A 19540-nucleotide genomic window follows, 5' to 3' on the forward strand; every position below is an offset into this window, starting at 1 on the left:
ATGGTTAGAACGTAAAGTGTTTTAGGAAAACGAAAGGATTCGTTAAATATGTTGATAATCTATACATGTGTTGAAATGAAATGATATATTGAGATGAGATCATATGATTTTTTTTACTCCGATTGATGTAATCTAATCTTAATATACTTAAGCTACTTTTAAATCTATTAATTATAATTCGATTGCTAAAAATATGTGTTAACTCTCCTTAGTTGGTTCAAAATGTACTACTAATCAAGGAATACGTAATTTTTTTTGGTGTAGTCTATTTTTAATAGACTTAAATTACCCTCAAATCCATTAATTATGATTCAATGGCTAAAAATAGGTCTTTGTCAACTCTCATTCGTTAGTTTCCAAATTTAAATGAATCATGCGTATATTATATATATATATATATATATATATATATATATATATATATATATATATATATATTTGACTTATACAGAGTTATTTTTTGGTAGATTGACAAAAGAAAAGAAGAAAAGAAAAAAAACCCCTAAAAATAGGGTTCAGTCTTGGGCATCAGGCATCAACACTGACTTCAACTCCGACGGAGGAGTTTGCTAAAAAGTCACACATAATCTTAAAGAGCGTTCGGACTTGGTCAAGAAATATGCGCAAAGGTTGCCATCTCGAAGCATGTGTTAGGAAAGAAATGTTATGAATATGCTCCTTTAACCTAAAAATCTTCATCAACAAAGAAACATATACATGCATATGAGAGTGATCCGAGTTTTGAAGAAGACGGAAGACTTCTATAAGTCTGTTTCGCAAATAACTCGTTAAACAGAGTTGCTGATTACCAACATCAAACCATGGTAAACCCCAAATAACTCATCAAAAAGTGCATCTCCCTACCCTCATTAGAAGAGAATCCAACTATCCAATTTTCCTTGTTATCATGAAGTAAACCTCTAGAACCAATATCACCGGAAGCACTTGTACATAGAGTGATACGTGGTTTAAACATGAACAATCCCACTGCAAGATCAACAATATATTAAAATAAAAACAAAGGAACAACAAGCATTTTAAAGGGAGCTTAAATTTATTTACTTACTAAAATCATTTAAGTGTGGTATATGTTACAAATGTGGGTTAAATATTCTTTTGATCCTTAAATACACCAACTTTATTTTTTGGTCTATCTAAACATTTTTTTCAAACTTTGGTCACTCTAAATTTTTTGTTGCCAATTTTAGTCCCTGTTTTTTTCTTTTTATGAAGTTCATGTTGCATGTTCCAAATGATTTTCAATGAAGACATTTCATTGGTAAGAACTTAAAAAAATATTGGAGAAGCTAAACTAGCCACTCAAATTGGCACCGATGAAAAATCGAACCTAAAACTTTGAAAAGAAACACACTTCAAGGTCGCAAATCAACACCACCAAACCAACCCAAATGGGTTCATAAGACCTTAAAATATTATTACTTTAATATTTTCACTTTATTAATTTATCTACAACTTCAAATGAAGTGTTAAATGGTCCAGGTTTGAATTCATAACTCAACTTCTTTTTCTTTTGTTCAAAATTCAAATCAGTTGAGTTACGCGCACCGATAGATATTAAATACAAATTTTAGCCAAAATAAATCGAATTGAAATTTGATACTCCCTTCGTCTCACAGTAGGTGTCTTCTTTGCTATATTTTTTTGTCAAATTATTTGTCATTTTTACAATACTAATACAACATTTTCCTTCAAAAAAAAAGAAATACTAATACAACATTTATTATTGTTTGTTACTAACACATTTTTATTTTTTTGCATTCAATCATATAATAACTACTTAACTAATTATAATTAATAAGATTGTTTTAATAAATTAAACATATTTTACTATTAAAATCAACACTATTGATATTTTTTTAATAATCGTGTAAAATAAAATAAAAAAAAAACTTTAATTTGAGAGTGAGGGGTAAAAAAGGACCTTTGAAGTTGAATTTGGATTGGAAACCGTTTTACTTACAAGATCTATGTTTCGAACATCAAGGCGATCTAGTAGGGAAATAACGGAGATTCCGCAATCACTTATAAATACACGTACGTGTGTGTGGGTAACATTTTCTCTCTTGTCGAAACGCCGTAAACCTCTCAATTTTCTGCATTTTACGCGCATTCCATTTCTCCTGCAACCAAACCCTTGTTTTCTTTCTTTCTTTCTTCAACAACAAATCAACCGAATAATGGACTGCGATTCCATTCACTGAGTTGAACCGGAGAAAGATCTAAGTTTTTGTGATCAATTCAACGCGCTTATGGGTGGTTCTGGTTCTAAACTCGAGAAGGCTCTCGGCGATAATTTCCCTGAAGGAGAACATTACTTTGGCCTCGAGAATTTCGGCAATACTTGTTATTGCAACAGCGTTTTGCAGGTTTGAATCAATTCATCTCTTTTTCTTCCAGATTCAGAATTTGATCCTGTTATTCAGAAAATAATTACTTTCTTTTGTTTTGCTTAATTTAATTTTTATGTTTTATTGATTTGATTTGATTTGATTACTTTTCTGAATGTGAACGTGTTAGATAGTTGTTATTATTGTTTTGCTGAATTTAGGTGTTTCGTCAAACAATGAATATTAGGATGAGTTTGTTTGGCATTAGCATTTGGTTTCCTTAAGTTTATTTTAGAGTAAACCACCAAATTCTTTGTAGGGCCTCTCAAACAGGTCCCACCATTATGAAATGAATGTTTCAAAAAGGTTTATGACTTTGTCAAATTTACTCATATTAGATCTTCTGATAGCATATGAAGGACGAAATTGATAGTAAGTTGTTAAAATACGGGACCTAATTGATGGTAAGTGGTTAAAGATAACGACTAACTTGACAGTTTAATAGAGTCCGGAACCTTTTGATATATTCATAATCTCAAGGACCTATTTAAAAGTGACCTACAAAATGAGGGACTAATATGGGGAATTACTATTTATTATATGTATTTGGGTAATGTATGTACTTTGTTTATGAGGTCAGGCCAACGAGTAGCAAAACTAATTTTTAGTCTTACTATTTGAAAGGATGCTAGTAGAATCAATGTTATCACTTATCAGCACTTGCATATTCAGAATATCTAGACGGTGATCACTGAGTTTGTTAAAGAACTGTGTTTGTATACCTTGTAACTAAATTTGTGGTTTTTTCTTCTCATTCTACAGGCTCTATACTTCTGTGTTCCATTTCGAGAACAATTGCTACAATATTATGGAAAAAACAAAAACATAGCAGATGCAGAAGAAAATCTTTTGACTTGCTTAGCTGAACTATTTTCACAGGTAACAAATCTACATTTAGAAAAATTCCTGACATTGCTTGCATATGAGGCCTCTTCGTATTTGATTGGCTAATTCATGATTTATGATTATAGAATTTATACCGGCTGGCTACGTTGTTTGTGAATATGGCACATGTTATTGATGTTACATGGATGAAGGAATCCAATCCACCAAATTAGTAACTTTTTAACCATACTTAGACCAACTAATTTTTACCCCAGATATTATTAAAAAAGAGACGGTAGAAATGTCAGAAAGTTTATCAAGTTGCCTTTGTGACCATCCAAAATTAGAATGGCATCATTTGCAAATTGTAGCTAGGTAACATACATTCCTTTAGATCCAGTTCTCTAGACCATCTCCATGCCATTGTTTATTATTCTGCTTTAGACACCCACATTGATAGTGTAAAACGCCACACTGGAACTTGGCAAACACCCACTATTCATTCTACATGTGTTTGTCAAAGCCTTTTCTCTCCAAGTTGTTACTAAGGGAATTTCATACCCTACTATTGGTTAAGTTTATCAGGACATGACTGGTTACTTGTTGGGCCTAAAATCTGTTTCCTTAGTTAACATTTATGTTCCTTTTTGTTAGCTATTGTATTTGGTTCCTTTTTTGTTTCCCTTGTAGAATGGATTTGCAGGCGGTGGTGATTGTGTGCTTGTCTAAATCATCAAATATACTTGAGTACACATTGTTTATTCATTTATTTCTCTTTTGAAATTTGCTTTGAAGTATGTGACATTTTTTATTTTTTTTTTAAATAAATTTATCAATTTCTCCCTTTTTGTGCTTTTCGGTTGAGGTATAAGAAATTGGAAGAGGTGCTTTTCGGTTGATTTATAAATTTAAATCTGATTGTTGTATGATTGAGTATCTATATGTTGTATATCTTCAATGTTCTGAACAGTATATTGCTTCAGATTTTCAGTTAATGCACTTGTCTTGTTTATTTCTTTCATGGTTTTGAATTTACCATGTTATTTCTTGATATAGATAAGTTCCCAGAAGAGGAAGACAGGTGTGATTGCTCCCAAACGATTTGTACAGAGGTTGAAAAAACAGAATGAACTCTTCCGTAGCTATATGCACCAGGTACATTTTCAAACTGACAAGAATGAGCGCAAAAGTAAAAGATTTGATTGTTCGATAAACTGTCAACTTTCCTTCAAGAGTAATGCATAGAATATTACTTTGTACATGTGTACAGTGTTTGGCTATGTTTATACATACATGCATCTTTTCTGAATGTCCCTGCTTAGTTGCTTCTCAGCTGCATTTAGTTTTATTATGAAACTTAGCTAGAGATGATTGCAAAGTTGCACCATTTCAATTGGTAGATCATTGGTCTCACCCAAGCGACTCATATCATTGTATTCACTCCCGATAGCAAAACTGTTTTTAGCTTATAGTTGAACTTGATGGTTAGGATGATGGTTCACTAGCTGGGCGGTCAATAGAAGGTTGCAATCTATTCCCTTGAGCAGAAAATATTTTTAATGAAAAGATCTCTCTACCTGAACTGGAACATGTGTAGAAAGTGATTTTTTTGACTATTATATGCCTGTCAGAAATGCAATCTACGTTATTTTATTTTTGTTAGAAGGAAATGCAATCTTTTAAAACCTTTGTTTCCATAACACATTCAGTGAGGTTGAATAACGGATTTTCTTAGTTTATACTTCTAGATTTCTCCTTCCTCGTCTGAGTTACCTTCACAGGTGAAGGTCATTCCTGTTTTTCAAATGTGTAGTTTGTTGTATGATGCCTCTTATTGATGTATTTCTTTAAAAAATAATTTGTATAAAGATTAAAAAGTAACACTGTCATCGTTAATCTTCTCATATTTTGTAGGACGCCCATGAGTTCTTGAACTATTTGTTAAATGAACTTGTTGACATTCTGGAGAGAGATGCCCGTGCTGAAAAAGACGATCAAGGTACATTACTACCTTCTGAGAAGATTGCGAATGGACCAAAGAGTGGTTTAGCTAATGGTACTAAAAAAGAGCCTTTAGCTACTTGGGTGCACAAAAACTTTCAGGTGATTTGACAATACAATGTTTCTATTTAAGCATCTTTCTTGCAGCAAAGCTTGGAGTAACCATAAATTGTGAAGTTGTTAATTGCTCAATTAAATCTAGTATGCAGTGGGCTATTAGTAATTTAAAAACTAAATTATCACTAATAAATTGTGAAGTTGTTAATTGCTCATTGGCCTATTACTTGTACTCCATAATGATCACAAAAATAAGATTTTTAAATTTTCATTTCGGAATCTCATTGTTTTAAATTGCTTTGATCAGGGAATACTTACCAATGAGACAAGGTGCTTGCAATGTGAAACTGTTACCGCTAGGGATGAAATGTTTTTTGACTTGAGTCTTGATATTGAACAAAATAGTTCAATTACAAGTTGTTTGAAAAATTTCAGTTCAACTGAGACATTGAATGCAGAAGACAAATTTTTCTGTGACAAGTGCTGCAGGTATATAGCATTTTTCACTTGTCTTTATAGCTGACCTATTTTACTACTTTTTTTTAAAGGGTTTTTATTACTTTTAGTAAGAGGTTTTCTTAAATGATGATGAGCAAAGATGCCAAATGGCTTCAATATTATCTATTAATTCTTGCAATTTGTCATGTTATTTGAATTGAAAATAGATTGCTATTTATGTTTGTTTACTAGTAATATGATGTTTTCTGGGTATATGGTTTTGACCACGTGATGAGCATGAATCTTGATAGGTTAACAATCCATTGATTGGCAATTTTTCTCATTGATTACCTGAAAGGGTTATGAATATAATCAGTAAACAAATGCATGTACTCATCTGTTTTGCTTTTCATGTTCTGTTAATAACCGAAATGCAATCTTTCTTTTGATATTAGTTTGCAAGAAGCTCAGAAGAGGATGAAGATAAAGAGACCCCCACGTGTCTTGGTCATTCATCTTAAGCGTTTTAAGTACATGGAACAGCTGGGCCGCTACAAGAAGCTGTCTTACCGTGTTGTCTTTCCCCTTGAACTCAGGTTGAGTGATACAGATGAAGAAGCAGATATCGAGTATTCTCTATTTGCAGTAGTTGTCCATGTTGGGAGTGGGCCCAACCACGGACATTATGTCTGCCTTGTAAAAAACCATAACCACTGGTTATGTTTTGACGACGAAACTGTCGAGGTGGTTGATGAAGCTTCAGTGCAGACATTCTTTGGGTCGACACAAGACTTCAACAATAATACAGACCATGGTTACATTTTGTTTTACGAGAGCATTAACAGAAACTAGACAGTGGAGAGGCTGACGACTTTTAGGTACTTGAATCTTTTGGACTAGTCTTTTTATCGGTTTGACGATAGATGATTTTCTTATGACCATTTTCCCTATTCAAGCTGCTTGAGGTGTTATACCTCCTGGAAAGGATACGGTTGTGAAAATGTATACTAGGTGGTTGGCATGTACAGTTGATAGTGAAAGCACTGCAACTTTTTTCCTTTTTTATTTTCGTTTTTAATACTTTTCACTAACAGATACGACAGTATACATGCTGGAAAATTTTCACCGACAATGTGTTCATGGTGTTAACTGCTCAATGTTCAATTAGTTAGAAACACAGTGCAATGGTATCATGGTAGTTCTTTTTCTATATTTTGTCTTACCAGAGCTTGTTGAGAAATGTGTGATCAACAAAAAGCATTCTCTAAGATTATATCGATTAACGTATTGATATTGAAATTAACATTTGTCATTAAAATAATCTTCTATTGACAAATACGCATCGTACCTTTTACCATCTAACATGAAATTCTTTTTTATGACATCTAACCTGAGTATATGAAGTCTTTTTTTCAAGGATAGAACGTCGCAGATATTCCAAGAGTCATTAGACATTTGATTTAAAATCTATTGATATTTTAAATTTCATCCAAGTGTTAAATTTTTATTAGAAACTCTATTATTCTCATCTCAAGAGTGTATATAATAGAGGACAAAACGTACTTGCATTTATTTCTTTAGGTGTTTCTTGTAGTTTAGTAAAGAAAACACCTATGAAAAATGCACAATGTTTTGTTAATGGAAAATATTAACAAGTGTTTTAAGAACATTTGTTAAAAAGTTCAGAAGAGAAAATTTATCTTAGAAATGGTGAATCAACACCTTAAAACTTAAAAAATAACTGAAATAGTGAATTCAACATGTTGAAACTTTAAAAATGAACCTTTTTCTACATCAAATTTATAATAATAAAAAAAAAATCATATTTTTGACTTGTTCACTAGTGTCCTTAGGGCACTTGTTAGTCTAACCCTTTAGCAATAAGTTAAAACGTGCAGATTGACAATTAAACTTCATTCATTTTTAAGCTTTATTTTGTAGCTATTACATGGAATTGATTATTATTTTGAGTTGTGTCAAATATTTTGACTGTAATTTGTATGCTAACTAGGAAATCCCTCCATTCACGAAAGAAGATTCTAGTCCGTCCCATTACCAAAACTTACAATATTATGTAAAAATATAATTCTTTTGACAAATTTACATAATTATTTAATAATTATTAAAAATTGAAAATACATGTAGCAAATACAGCCGCCTCAAATGTGGTCCAGATGCAACTGTGAAGATATATATGAAATCTGGAATACTGAATAGAGATGTTGTAACAGTAGCATTGGTTAGATGGCAATATAATGGCAGTCATAATTTCATCACGTTCAAATGTTGAACAACAGATGAAATATGAATCACTCATTTTATAAATTCACATATCAAAGCATAGACTCCAAAAAAGGGGCCATATTTGCAATAAGTCCTGCACAGATATCACGACCATAATGAGACAATTAAATTGACACTCGCCAGAGCCCAGCGAGCATTCAAACCTTCGTTGCCGTAGTTACATCACAGTTGAAGTAGTTTTCTCACAACTTCAAAGCGATATATAGTAGCTTCATCAGCACAACTACCAGATTATAGCGACATATAGTGCATGTTTCTATTAATTATGAATCAGGGTGTGCTATGGTAATTTTATCATTAGACATTTTTTTCTTAAATGCAAACTGCTAACTTATTGAGAGGGTTATATCGCATGATTGTTTGGTAATAGTTATTTTCTCATTTCTCACAAACTTATATATTGTTTTTTCTCAGCTTCTAGCGTCTTTTTATATGCTACTTCGAGCGGTGTTTGAATTTATAGCGTGTAATATTGTCTCATATTTTACGCTTATTAAAAAAATTAAATATGAATCATTGACTCTTGGGTATAGAAAAAATTCAATTGAGACGAAAGAACTCACTTTGCATGCCCATATATTTGTTAACAAAAATTAATTTTTTTTTACAAGAACAAAAATTAATTATTGTTAAGCAACGGTGAACATTTGTACAAATATCATACTCCCTCCGTCCAGGAATATTGACCCATTTTCTAAAAAAAAAGTGTCCCAAAATAACTGAGTCATTTCAATTTTCAATACAATTTTCATCATTCCCAATACAATATAACTCTAATTAATACTACTTTCATCATTCCCAATACAATATATTCCATTTTCCCCTTTATTTATACATTTTTCTTAATCTGTGTAAAAAACTAAACTGACTCAGATATACCGGGACGGAGGGAGTAATAGTCTAAAAAACTAACCGTGATTTCAAAATATGAATGTACTAAGGTTATGATTTCTAATGGAACCCAATTCTAGCTGTTGGAAAACATCCAACCCATACGGCTATGTGCATGACTAGATTTCTAATGCATTGATTAAGGAAGCAAATGTAGAAGCTTTTTCATTAAAAATTGTGTAATCAAGACTTCAAAAGTTAAAAAAGTGTCTTTTTTTATTTAATATTTCCTTTTTTAGATATCTTAATCAGTGCCCAAAGGCACCGTTTAACACAGCCCAAAAACTAATTGAGTGGGGTCTGTATTGTTGCGGTAATTATTAGTTTAGAAATTCCACCTGCATTGAATCGGGCTTCCTAAAATTGATTATTCCTTCCTATCAATATCATGTAATAAAAATCTAATGTCATGAAAACCCAACAGAGATGCTTTGTCATTTTCATAGCAGTATGCCAGTATGGGGGCAATTACTAGATCACCTCAAATCTGCACTCTAATACGTCAAACAAACAAACACTAGGATGGAGCGGTAGTTGAGGTCTAGCTCTAGCAGTTGAATTATCAGTATTTTTTATTTTGATCTGAAACAATTAATTTTAATTGTATTTTTGAGGCATTGGCAGGATGGTATTATTCTTATTAGAAAGAAGAGATTTTATGGATTATTGTTGGATATAATTAGAGATTTGTTAGTACTTTTTGTGGGGTGTTAACCCTTTGTTTTTTTTAGGAGAAAGAGTTCTTAATAATTTGGAGTTCGATTCAAAAGTAAGTAAAATATGACCAAATTCATTAATCATTTGAGTCAAATCACTTGATTGAAATTTACAACTAATTACAATTAGTTGCAAATTCATTATATTAGTTACCATAAAATGAATATAAATTGTATTCAACACATTGTAATCAATTCCAAATTTTCTTATTTCTCTCATTTTATTCTTTGTGTTGGACTCAACCATGATTCTCAACAATCATTTTAATTTTTTGTCTTAAACCTTCAATTTTTAGCGAAAGAACATTGTAATAAAAAATTCAATCGAAAGATAAGTAAAATTTAATCAATGATTATTTTAATCAAATTGAAATCAATTTCTTTCGAACATTCATCATTTGAAAGTTATAATAAAAGTCAATTTATTTTTATGATTTGATGGAATGGTTGATTAAGGGTATACGATATCTTTATATTAGCAATGCATATAAATTAAATCTTAAAGGTTTTATTTGCTTTTTTATATTCATGTTGATAAAAATCTTTCAGTCGCTGAGATGAGGAGATTAGGCTGGAGGGTCGAGGGTCAAGGTTAGCGTTGGAGGGTGAGACTTTTTGTTTGAGAGGATGAATTTTTAATGGAGTGTTGTTCTTTGTTAAATAATAATAAACTATAAACTACAAGCTCAAACGCTATTTGAAATAACATCTAAAAAATAAGTTATAAGCTCGTAAAATAACATATAAGCTCGTGATGAAAAGGTTGTTACCAAACATATCTTTTTTGTCATACGAGTTTGTAAGCTATAAGCTATAAACTCGTTTCATGGCCTTGCCAATCAGACCAATGTAGAATGCACTTTCACAATATAAAAGTAAAGGGAAATGGTAATAAGTGTCCTAAGAACATTCTTTGAAGGACTTTAGATGATATGTTTCTGCGAAAACCTATGCATTTAATGCATTAAAAATTGAAGTATTAGACTTTTTCAAAACATAGTTTATTGATTAAAAATCCTTAAAGAGTGTTCTTAAAACACTTGTTGGAGACAATTATTATCTTCATATTAGCACAAAATTTAAAAAACAGATATAAAATATATTTTCACAAAACAAACAATGTCATGCTTTCTAATACTCCCTCTGTCCCTATATCTAAGTCCCCTTTGCTTTTTTCACATTTCTTAAGAAAAGTTGTCAGTGTAATTAATACGTCTGTTTTGTGTGTTAATATAACCAAATTGTCTTTTGTTTGTATGTGTATTAAATTTTACTATTCATATTTCAAGACAAGTTAGTAGTATTAATTAGGATATATTTAGGAAAAAAAATAATAAATGCATCTAGTAATTTGAAAAGAGGTTTATTTATAAATAAAGTCAAATGAATGATTAGATATAGGGACGAAAATAATATTTATTTTCTTTATTTATAAAACATAACAAGGAAAAAACTATTTTTGATTCATTTTTTTAATCTTAGGACAAGTACCATGTTTGTCTGGTACAAAAAAGAATCGATACACGGACACACAGAGATTGAAGCTGGAATAGTTAACAAACCCGTGACTACTCTTCTTTACTGACTTTTGTCTCGTTGTCCGTGGCACCGAATGCATCTTTTTCTCTTCAAAACCTCCTTACTTTCTCACATGCATTAGATCGCAACCTTTCCCTGAAAACAAACACAATGTAGTATGTATTTCACTCCATTTTACCGGTTTTACCCTTTCCTTTTATAGTCAACCAAGACAAGTCTCCAAAGTTCTCTGTCCTAAATCGTAATTTTTGTTATTTATTCCTTTGCTCTAAAATTTAATAATATTAATTTTGGCAGGGAAGGTAAACACCCTGTCTGTCTCTTCTTAAAATAATTTGCTTTTATCAAATATAAAAATAAAATTATCTTGTTTTATTCTGGCATGTCGTTTTAATAAATAAAGTAATAAAGAAATAGATCATTATATCACAATTAGTTTTTTTAGACTTGTTCTTACTATCGGCCAGAACAGAAGATATCACATAGTTTTTTTTTTTTTTTTTGACATAGTATTTATCATTTCCTTCCATATTAAATAAAATAATTATACTTTCTATTTTTAACGTATTGGTTGTGTTACAAGTTATCAACAAAAATAGTTGTTTAAATAACGCTTCTTAAATAAAAATGTTTTCGATTTATCAAAAGTCTGAGTTCACACCCACAAAGTCTAGTAAACATATTGGGGCGAACACGAACATTAGATTAAGTATCAAGTCAACATACCTTAAATCCTCCTATTCTTCAATGTCTCTGGTGGCTAGTGAAAGGAGCTCGATATTGATGGCATGTCGTTTCGCCTCTGTAGCGATCCTAGCTTAATAGACAACAACCCCAAACTAAAGCTTTAAGAGTATCCACAACGGAGACCCTTACATTTGAGGTCTTAAACGGGTTCCACATGGACACATCATTTTTTTTATTTATTAATAATAGTACCTAATAGGTACTCAATCACTTCAATGGAGATCCTCTATCAAAATGTCTAAATGAGTCCCACTAATAACTATTTATTAATGAAAAGCAAAAAAAAAAAAAAAACTCAAATAATGATTATTTTATTGAAAAGTGGTGTGGGGCCCACTTAAGATGGGGGGTCTTAAGTAAGACTCTGGGTCTTAAGAGACTCCCAATTTTTTATTCCACATTGGTGGTACCTATTAGGTACCGAGTCTTAAATGATAAAGACCCTACCAATGTGGATGCTCTAAATGATTCATTCATCACAAATGCAAAGTACACACAATCTATTAATCTATTTAATCTCTCACTCTTTGCTTTTATTGACTTGAGCATCAGAGATTCAGAGTATCTATAGATGCAAAACTTGCATCTTCTTGACGATTGTTGTTTTACGAATGTCATTGTTCTGATCATTGTAGATCCAAAAATATTAATGATAACTTTATTGATAAGCATGATTTTTTTTTTCTTCAAATAGTCCAGTGGTTAAAATTTTATCTTTAACACAAATAAATGATGAATTCGTTGGTCAAACCGTAACATATGCATACATAATACAATATTTAATTATCTATACCAATTGAATTATTCTTATGTAATCAATAAACATTTTGTGATCACTATTATAAGCATCTGATATGCCTAATTAGTAGCATATATCACATGCATAAGTTATTAAACAAATTTAAAAATTAATATCGATTTTATCTACTAAACTAAATATAAAAATAGATGTCCGTACGTTTTACGATTTTGCCCTTGGAGGGGTATTTTGGTAAATTGGTAAATGACTATCTTCCCCTATATATATATGTGAAAAGAAAAAAAAAAAGAGAAAAGAAAAGGGAGAGAGAAACGGGAACGGGAGAAAGAAGGAAGAAGGAGGACGGGAACGGAAAGGGAGGAGAATTCTCCTCCGTCGCAAAAAACGGCGGCGCCGATTGCTTTCTCTTCGGTATTTCTCGTCTTTCTCTCCGGTTGCTCTATTTCTCAGGTTCGGTTCCTGTTCTGTTCATCATCATCATCATCGCGTTTTTTTTCTTTCTTTTTCTGCTTGCATGTCTGTTTTTGTGTTGTTTTTGTTGTTGTTTTGCCTCTTTTATTTATGTACCTTGGTTGATTCAGTGTTTGTTTGGTCTGTATGTTGTGTTTGTTTTTGATGGATTGAGAGATTTTGGTTTAATTTTCTGGGTTGTTATTTTGGTTTAATTATTTTTTTGTACAATCATTATTCTCTCTCTTTTGTTCATCTGAGGTCATGCATGTCTCTAAAAATGCTTTATTGAATCAATTTTTGTTAATTTAGGTTGGAATTTATGTTTTTTCTTTCAATCGAATTTTGTCTTGAATATCATTATTCAGGATGTTATCTGCTTATCAGAACCTGTTGATAAGGCAAAAGGCTTAACTGTTGCAGAGTGTTTTGGGATTTCACAGGTTAGTAATTAGCCTAAATGTTATTTTATTGTGTCTTATTGTTGCTTAAGTCCATTAAATTGACTCCAAGTGTTTTCATTGTTTTGAAATAGGATTTGATGTCTAGATTTGGTACTGCTGCTGCACAGACTACTGAGTCTGTGTCTGATCATGGAAATACAAAGAAGACTGGTGCTGCTTATGATCAGGCTAATCAAACAAGAAGGAAAAGAAGCCATGAGGGAACACCAACCACTGGTATGACTCTGTTCTGCTGTTTGAAAAGGTAATATGATCTCAAGGTTCTTTAATAAATTACATTTTATTTTATTCCTATGTTTGATATTTCTGATCTTCTTTTATTGCAATTTGTACTCAAGATACAATGTGCACTGTATCCATTAAAAATAACGTATCAAAAATTGTTCTCATCTTAGTAAAGTCAAAGCTTTACTGAGATAAAAGATTTCAGATTTCAATTACTATTTTATATAATTGTTATTTTCAATTCAGATTTCAGGTCATTAACAACTCACAATCAGCAAGCCAAAATTTCACTCAAGCTTATGGTTCTTTTCAAGTTTCACAAAATGATGTCTTCTCTAATGAGTCAAGTTAAGAAGATTCAGGACTTAAAAAATCTCACAAGGTTTGCTATGTTTTATGTATCTTACATTTATTTATATACGTACGTTCACTAAGATTTCTTCAACTATTTGACTTTTTTCCAAATTGTCCCAGCATACCTATTGTTTCACTGTTGGAACTACCAAAAAATTCAATCCTAACTACTTTGGGTGGTACTATGAGAGCTGTACTAGGTGTACAAGTCTTCAAAGTCGTCTACTGTTGGAAGTTATAAATGCTCATGTGGTGCATTTAGTTGATAATTGAAATATAAATTGGAAGAGTAAAATTTAGTATCTGATTTTCTCAGCTGCTTTGGTAACTTCATAGTATCTGAACTTTTAGGATTGCTTCAATGAGGTTTTACTAAAATGCGTTCTTCATTGTTGCCTAATTGGATACTGTTGTGAGGAGTAGCAGAGGCTTTTGGTGTAAGAGTACATGACAAGAGGGGGCTTGGAGAATCAATTGTTCAGAAGTATGTTGCATTTACTTTATTTTTACCAATACTATATTATATACATATATTAATCATGCTTTAAGGTCTGATTTCTTATTTTCTTTGTTGTGATTCAAGCAGGATCCTCTGCTACATTACCATGGTCAACTAGAATGAAAATTGCATTAGGTGCAGCTAAGGGACTAGCTTTCCTTCATGAAGCAGATAAACTTGTAATATATAGGGATTTCCAAACTCCAAATATATTACTGGACTCGGTATGTTCATTCATTTCATCAATGATAATGTAGCATCTGCTGCTAGCCTACATCAAGTAATTTTTTTTTCTTCCCTAAATTCAGGATTACACAACTAAACTATCAAACCTTGGATTAGCTGAAGATGGTCCTGAAGGAGAAGAAACACATGTGACAACAACATGCATAATGGGAACAAAAGGCTATGCTGCTCCTGAGTATATCATGGCAGGTATTGGCATTTTACCATAAAGGTTCCATTTGGATAAACAACTTAAGCATTTATGGCATAAGCGCTTATGTATAAGCTGTTTTTATATAAAATAAAGTCAAATAGTTTTCATATAAGTTGAGTTATTTACATAAGCTATCCTGGCTAGCTTATAGAGATGTCATAAACTGTTTTCACAAGCTCTTAAATATGCTCAAATAAGTCAATTCAAATAGGTTCTTAATTACCTTTTTTAACTAACTTTATTAGCAAATGGCTTTGCTGCTACTAAAAAACAGAATTTAATTGGCATGTTTTAACAAACTTTACTTTTGCATTTTATGTTACAAACTCAGCAGAAATCATTAACTTAGTTAATTAACTGCCTTCAATTTTCAGGTCATCTTTCTACCAAGAGTGATGTGTATAGGTATGGAGTAGTGTTGTTGGAATTGCCTACAGGAAAGTATTATATATGAGAAACTGTATAATTATACTTGGTAGGAAAATGGTTGTGAGATGCTTTGATATATATTGTGAAACAAATGCTGCGATTTTAGAGATGGTACCATGTGAATAGCTGAAATGTCAATCATCATTTTATTTCAAACTATATATAGTTATGTATGTGATATTTGTTGTTATTGATATTTTGTTATTGATATTGGCTTAGAGTTACAAACCATATCTTTTCCTCCAAATTTTGATCTTATTGGCAGCGCTGGTAATCATTCGGCTGCAGTGACTTATATCATAATTAGCATTGGCGGTTGCATGATCCTCAGTTGTAGTGCTGATAGGTATGTTAGCATAGGTTCGGTATACAAAAAAAAAAAAAAAGAATGGACTGTGTAAGTTTTTCTGCTCAATTGAATAATAGGAACAAAAGTTTTACATAGATGTTCTGACTTTTTTGTGTAAAAAACTACAAATGAATTTGAACTTTAACAACCTCTTATGGCTCATTATTACAATATATTGATTTAGCAAAGCAGAAATTGCCAAAGATGGTGTTTGACTATTATGCATCTGGTGCTGAGGACCAATGGTCTCTCCAAGAAAACAGAAATGTCTTTTCCAGAATTTTGTAAGATTTCATATAAGTTACCAAATCATGTTACTTTATTATGTTCCTTTGATGTTTTGTCAACCTATGATTCTAAGAATAAGAACAAATGTTAATGTGCTGAAAAATATGGTTGACAAACATTACAGGTTTAGGCCACCAATTCTTATCGATGTGAGCAAGATAGACATGTCAACTACTGTCCTTGGCTTCAAAATTTCCATGCCAGTCATGATTGCTCCAACTGCTATGCAGAAAATGGCTCATCCGGAGGGTATCATTGCTTTTTCTTTAAATTCACTTGAATTTCTGAAATGCAAAATTAAGTTGTTTTGTTTTGTGCAATATTTTGTTAGAAGGAAAAAGTTCATGAAAAATCAAGCATGACATGAAATTTTGCAGAGTTTAAGCCTATATTACCCTTCTGGATACGAATAAGGTATAGAAATGATTATTAGTATTTGATTATGTACAAAAGAATAATTGAGACAAAGTTCATTAAAGGATATTTGAGTTGATTACTGACATTAACATTTGTGAGACTATTTGTAAGCAACTTATCTACTCATTTTTGTACAAAACAATAACTGAGAAAGAGAACATTAGGCTTATTTGTGCTTATCGAAACAATTTAAGACATGTTTATAAGTTGTTCTTAGCTTATTTTTTTAAGCTCTCAAATATAGCTTATAAAAACAGCTTATAGCTTATATGGCAATAATTTGACTATTTTATCTTTTCAGTGTGTATGTAAAACTTATCCTTTGACACAGGCTCTTTTGTTCAGTTTATGTAGCATTTTCTATGCTGTCTCATATATTGGATTAATCTGTTGAACTTGGCTTTGTAATGCAGACAGCCTGGTTTTAAGCAAATGAAGATTATAAGGCAGGAGAGGCATACAGTTTGCCTCATTGAGTTTGAAGTCCGTAAACTTTGTTCATATTTGTGCCTTTTATTTTCTGACTTATGTTTACGCTAATAATTGGTGTTCAATAACCTATTTCAGGATGTGAATAGTGCTACGAATGTGCACCACAATCTGCAGGGTGCTGTTATCCCAAGTTCTGACATATCATTGAGATACTTTCTTTCTTTTCATGGCACGGCTTGACATGACATCAATGATCCATCTACCCTTTCCGCTCTCATTACAATTGTCATTAACCACATTTTTAGCTCCTGTTTTTCAAATTTAGTTTCTATGAACTGGGGGCGTACTTTAGGCTATAAAATACAGTGTTATAATCGGTGATTAGAAAATTAATGGTTGAAATTGGCATCATTGTGTAATTAACTATGAAGTTTGTAAAATTCATTTGTTTGATTTTTGAATCACCGAATATAACTTGTACTTTGTCTTCTAAAGTATACTCAAGCTTTTGAAACTACATCCACCCCGGCATTCATGACTTCATCTGATCAGAGCATTAATGTTAAATGCGTTGAAGTTAAAACTATTTAAAGGATTCTCCAGAGTTGTTATATGTTGTCTGATTTATACAGGGTTGCAACATGACAAAGCTTCCTTTCATAATGGAAGGTCCATTTCTGCTACTGCCATATTGTTGCAGGTGATTTTTGTTGGCACGGGTAAGGTAAACTACCATCAAATTTGGTTGGAACATCTGTTGGATATCAAGTGAAGCAGCCATTGAATCATAGGTGCCCTATGACTACGAATTTCTGATAAAACGAAAAATGTTAGTTTTGTGCAAGAATTGGATGTTTATACCGTCAAAGTTTTATTTGTGTAGAAGTTACTGGTAGGCTAATTTTCATACACCTAGAGTCATTGTGGGATCCTCATCCTGCCATCAATTTTTTTGGATAGTCAAATGTCATCCTGCTATCAACGATTTTAAACTTATAATTTTTTTTTGCTTTGAACTCTTAATCTCACACACTTCAAGGTCTATATCTTCCACACAATATTTACCTAAGAAAAATAGAATGTTACAAAATGCAAAAGAATTATTACATTACTCACTTCTGTTATTCTTTTTAATGCAGGATCCTTACTCACTTGATATAGGAAGATTTTTCACAGGATATGGAATTTGAGTTATTTCATATGTGGTAATTATAAACTATTAGAAAGTTTAAGATGAGGCCTCATGTTGCTTCTTCTTGATGATAATATTTCAAATTTTAACAATTCATAGCAAAAATATGTAACAGGTCCCTGTATATATAGCTTATTTCCAGATAACAATCATATTTTTTATTTTTTTTATTTTAGCACATATACTAATTTAAGCTCATAGATGTTAGTATTGCAGAGGGGCAAGAGATCCTCTGCTGCCTTTTTTTTTACTGCAATTGCCTGTTTTTCTTTCTTTTGCAAGGGCGGTAAGGATGAGCGCATAAAATATTGTTCCCTTAATTACACAAGTCACTACCAATAGTTTTATCTTTGTATTCATGGACAATTCCCTACCATTTGTTTTAAGATGATATAAGATTATTTTTTGTAAGGCTTGACTCAACTAGCAATGTTGATGATTAGGTTGTAAACCTTCATCTAATTCAAATCCAATTTTTTTTCTCTCTTTTAATCAAACTAACATGGTGTTGAGTGTACTTTTATATAGTGTACGTATACAATGGCAAAAAAATTATGTTCGTATGTTACTACTACTGGATTGGACAGGTGGGAGTGGCATTGTAGACATTGGTATAGAAAAACACCAGTAGAGGATCCACATCTTTTTAAGAAAGGTTATCTAATGTCTCCACCCAAATATAGATAGAGTTTGCTCAATAAAGCACTATCTTATTTTATTTTGCTGGTACTCTCTAACTTGATTATATCATGTTGGAAAAGAAATGCGGGGTCATGTTTCTAATTCCAACCATTCAATTATTCAATTTTATATATTTACGGTGAGTTTGAACTTCCCCGCTTTAGAAGAAAAAAAAAAGATGAGGGATTAAAATTTAAAATGAGAAAAATGAATGCAATGATGGCATCAGGATGAGCTTTATTATGACAAGTGAATGCAAACTGGTTTTCATTCTTTTAATCACAGGTTTTCTTTTTTTTAGAAATTCCTTGCATATATTGAATAAGCTAAGTGAGATAAATAAGTTTGTTCAGCTGGTTTCTAATATATGTCATGCATATTTACAGGTTGTTAGTGGCATAAAAAAGTCCTTGACGTTTTCATTTGTTACTCGTGATAAGCCGTTTTGAACATTTCATTTTCTAACCCGTGATGCAGGAGTACTCTAAATATTGTGTTATGGTTTATAATTATCTGTCATTTCGCAATCTATCCGTCCGATATAATATTGTCAAAAAAGTAGCTAACCCCCGTGCGAAGCACGGGTTTGTAACTAGTTTGATTAAAAAAAAAATAGGTGAAAGGGAAAGGTAATT

At 31.7% G+C, this 19540-nt stretch overlaps 3 protein-coding genes across 9 annotated transcripts; all 3 read left to right on the plus strand.

The window, feature by feature from the left end:
* The first annotated feature begins 2086 nt into the window (after positions 1–2086).
* On the plus strand, positions 2087–6939 carry LOC146941029 (ubiquitin carboxyl-terminal hydrolase 4-like). The gene is made up of 6 exons (XM_085754821.1): positions 2087–2387; positions 3171–3287; positions 4290–4388; positions 5148–5336; positions 5599–5780; positions 6185–6939. The coding sequence occupies exons 1-6, from the start codon at positions 2271–2273 to the stop codon at positions 6579–6581; spliced, it is 1101 nt and encodes a 366-aa protein (XP_085610947.1). The 5' UTR covers positions 2087–2270; the 3' UTR covers positions 6582–6939.
* Positions 6940–12874: 5935 nt separating this feature from the next.
* LOC146941030 (uncharacterized) lies at positions 12875–14545 on the plus strand. The gene is made up of 4 exons (XM_085754826.1): positions 12875–13136; positions 13524–13579; positions 13672–13844; positions 14072–14545. Exons 1-4 carry the CDS (start codon positions 12875–12877, stop codon positions 14175–14177), a joined length of 597 nt encoding a protein of 198 aa, XP_085610952.1. The 3' UTR covers positions 14178–14545.
* A 220-nt stretch (positions 14546–14765) lies between these two features.
* On the plus strand, positions 14766–18394 carry LOC146941031 (uncharacterized). 7 transcript variants are annotated; one of them, XR_015032233.1, is made up of 10 exons: positions 14766–14902; positions 14987–15113; positions 15492–15522; positions 16080–16179; positions 16308–16432; positions 16561–16597; positions 17014–17083; positions 17168–17207; positions 17665–17861; positions 18172–18394. XR_015032233.1 is itself a non-coding variant. In XM_085754825.1 (10 exons), exons 2-9 carry the CDS (start codon positions 15087–15089, stop codon positions 17802–17804), a joined length of 570 nt encoding a protein of 189 aa, XP_085610951.1. In that variant the 5' UTR covers positions 14766–14902; positions 14987–15086; the 3' UTR covers positions 17805–17823; positions 18172–18394. The 7 variants fall into 7 exon arrangements, 2 of the variants coding, with proteins under 2 accessions (XP_085610951.1, XP_085610950.1); XM_085754825.1 differs by having other exon boundaries at positions 17665–17823; XR_015032235.1 differs by having other exon boundaries at positions 14866–14902; positions 15492–15892.
* Positions 18395–19540: the final 1146 nt, after the last annotated feature.

The sequence above is a fragment of the Medicago sativa genome, chromosome 3 (assembly GCF_051527215.1).
Source record: "Medicago sativa cultivar Bolivia chromosome 3, Bolivia_mono, whole genome shotgun sequence".
Lineage (NCBI taxonomy): Eukaryota > Viridiplantae > Streptophyta > Magnoliopsida > Fabales > Fabaceae > Medicago > Medicago sativa.

What these genes read in the sequence shown, in the direction of transcription:
- LOC146941030 (XM_085754826.1), top strand. Translation starts at nt 12,875, where the DNA reads ATGTCCGTACGTTTTACGATTTTGCCCTTGGAGGGGTATTTTGGTAAA. An exon ending in AGTGTTTTGGGATTTCACAG is followed by an intron (nt 13,580 to 13,671) that starts GTTAGTAATTAG and finishes GTTTTGAAATAG; the next exon opens with GATTTGATGTCTAGATTTGG. An exon ending in CTGTTCTGCTGTTTGAAAAG is followed by an intron (nt 13,845 to 14,071) that starts GTAATATGATCT and finishes TTTTCAATTCAG; the next exon opens with ATTTCAGGTCATTAACAACT.
- LOC146941031 (XM_085754825.1), top strand. Translation starts at nt 15,087, where the DNA reads ATGCTGCTCCTGAGTATATCATGGCAG. An exon ending in AATGTCTTTTCCAGAATTTT is followed by an intron (nt 16,180 to 16,307) that starts GTAAGATTTCAT and finishes CAAACATTACAG; the next exon opens with GTTTAGGCCACCAATTCTTA. An exon ending in GAAAATGGCTCATCCGGAGG is followed by an intron (nt 16,433 to 16,560) that starts GTATCATTGCTT and finishes GAAATTTTGCAG; the next exon opens with AGTTTAAGCCTATATTACCC.
- LOC146941029 (XM_085754821.1), top strand. Translation starts at nt 2,271, where the DNA reads ATGGGTGGTTCTGGTTCTAAACTCGAGAAGGCTCTCGGCGATAATTTC. An exon ending in TCCGTAGCTATATGCACCAG is followed by an intron (nt 4,389 to 5,147) that starts GTACATTTTCAA and finishes CATATTTTGTAG; the next exon opens with GACGCCCATGAGTTCTTGAA. An exon ending in GGGTGCACAAAAACTTTCAG is followed by an intron (nt 5,337 to 5,598) that starts GTGATTTGACAA and finishes TGCTTTGATCAG; the next exon opens with GGAATACTTACCAATGAGAC.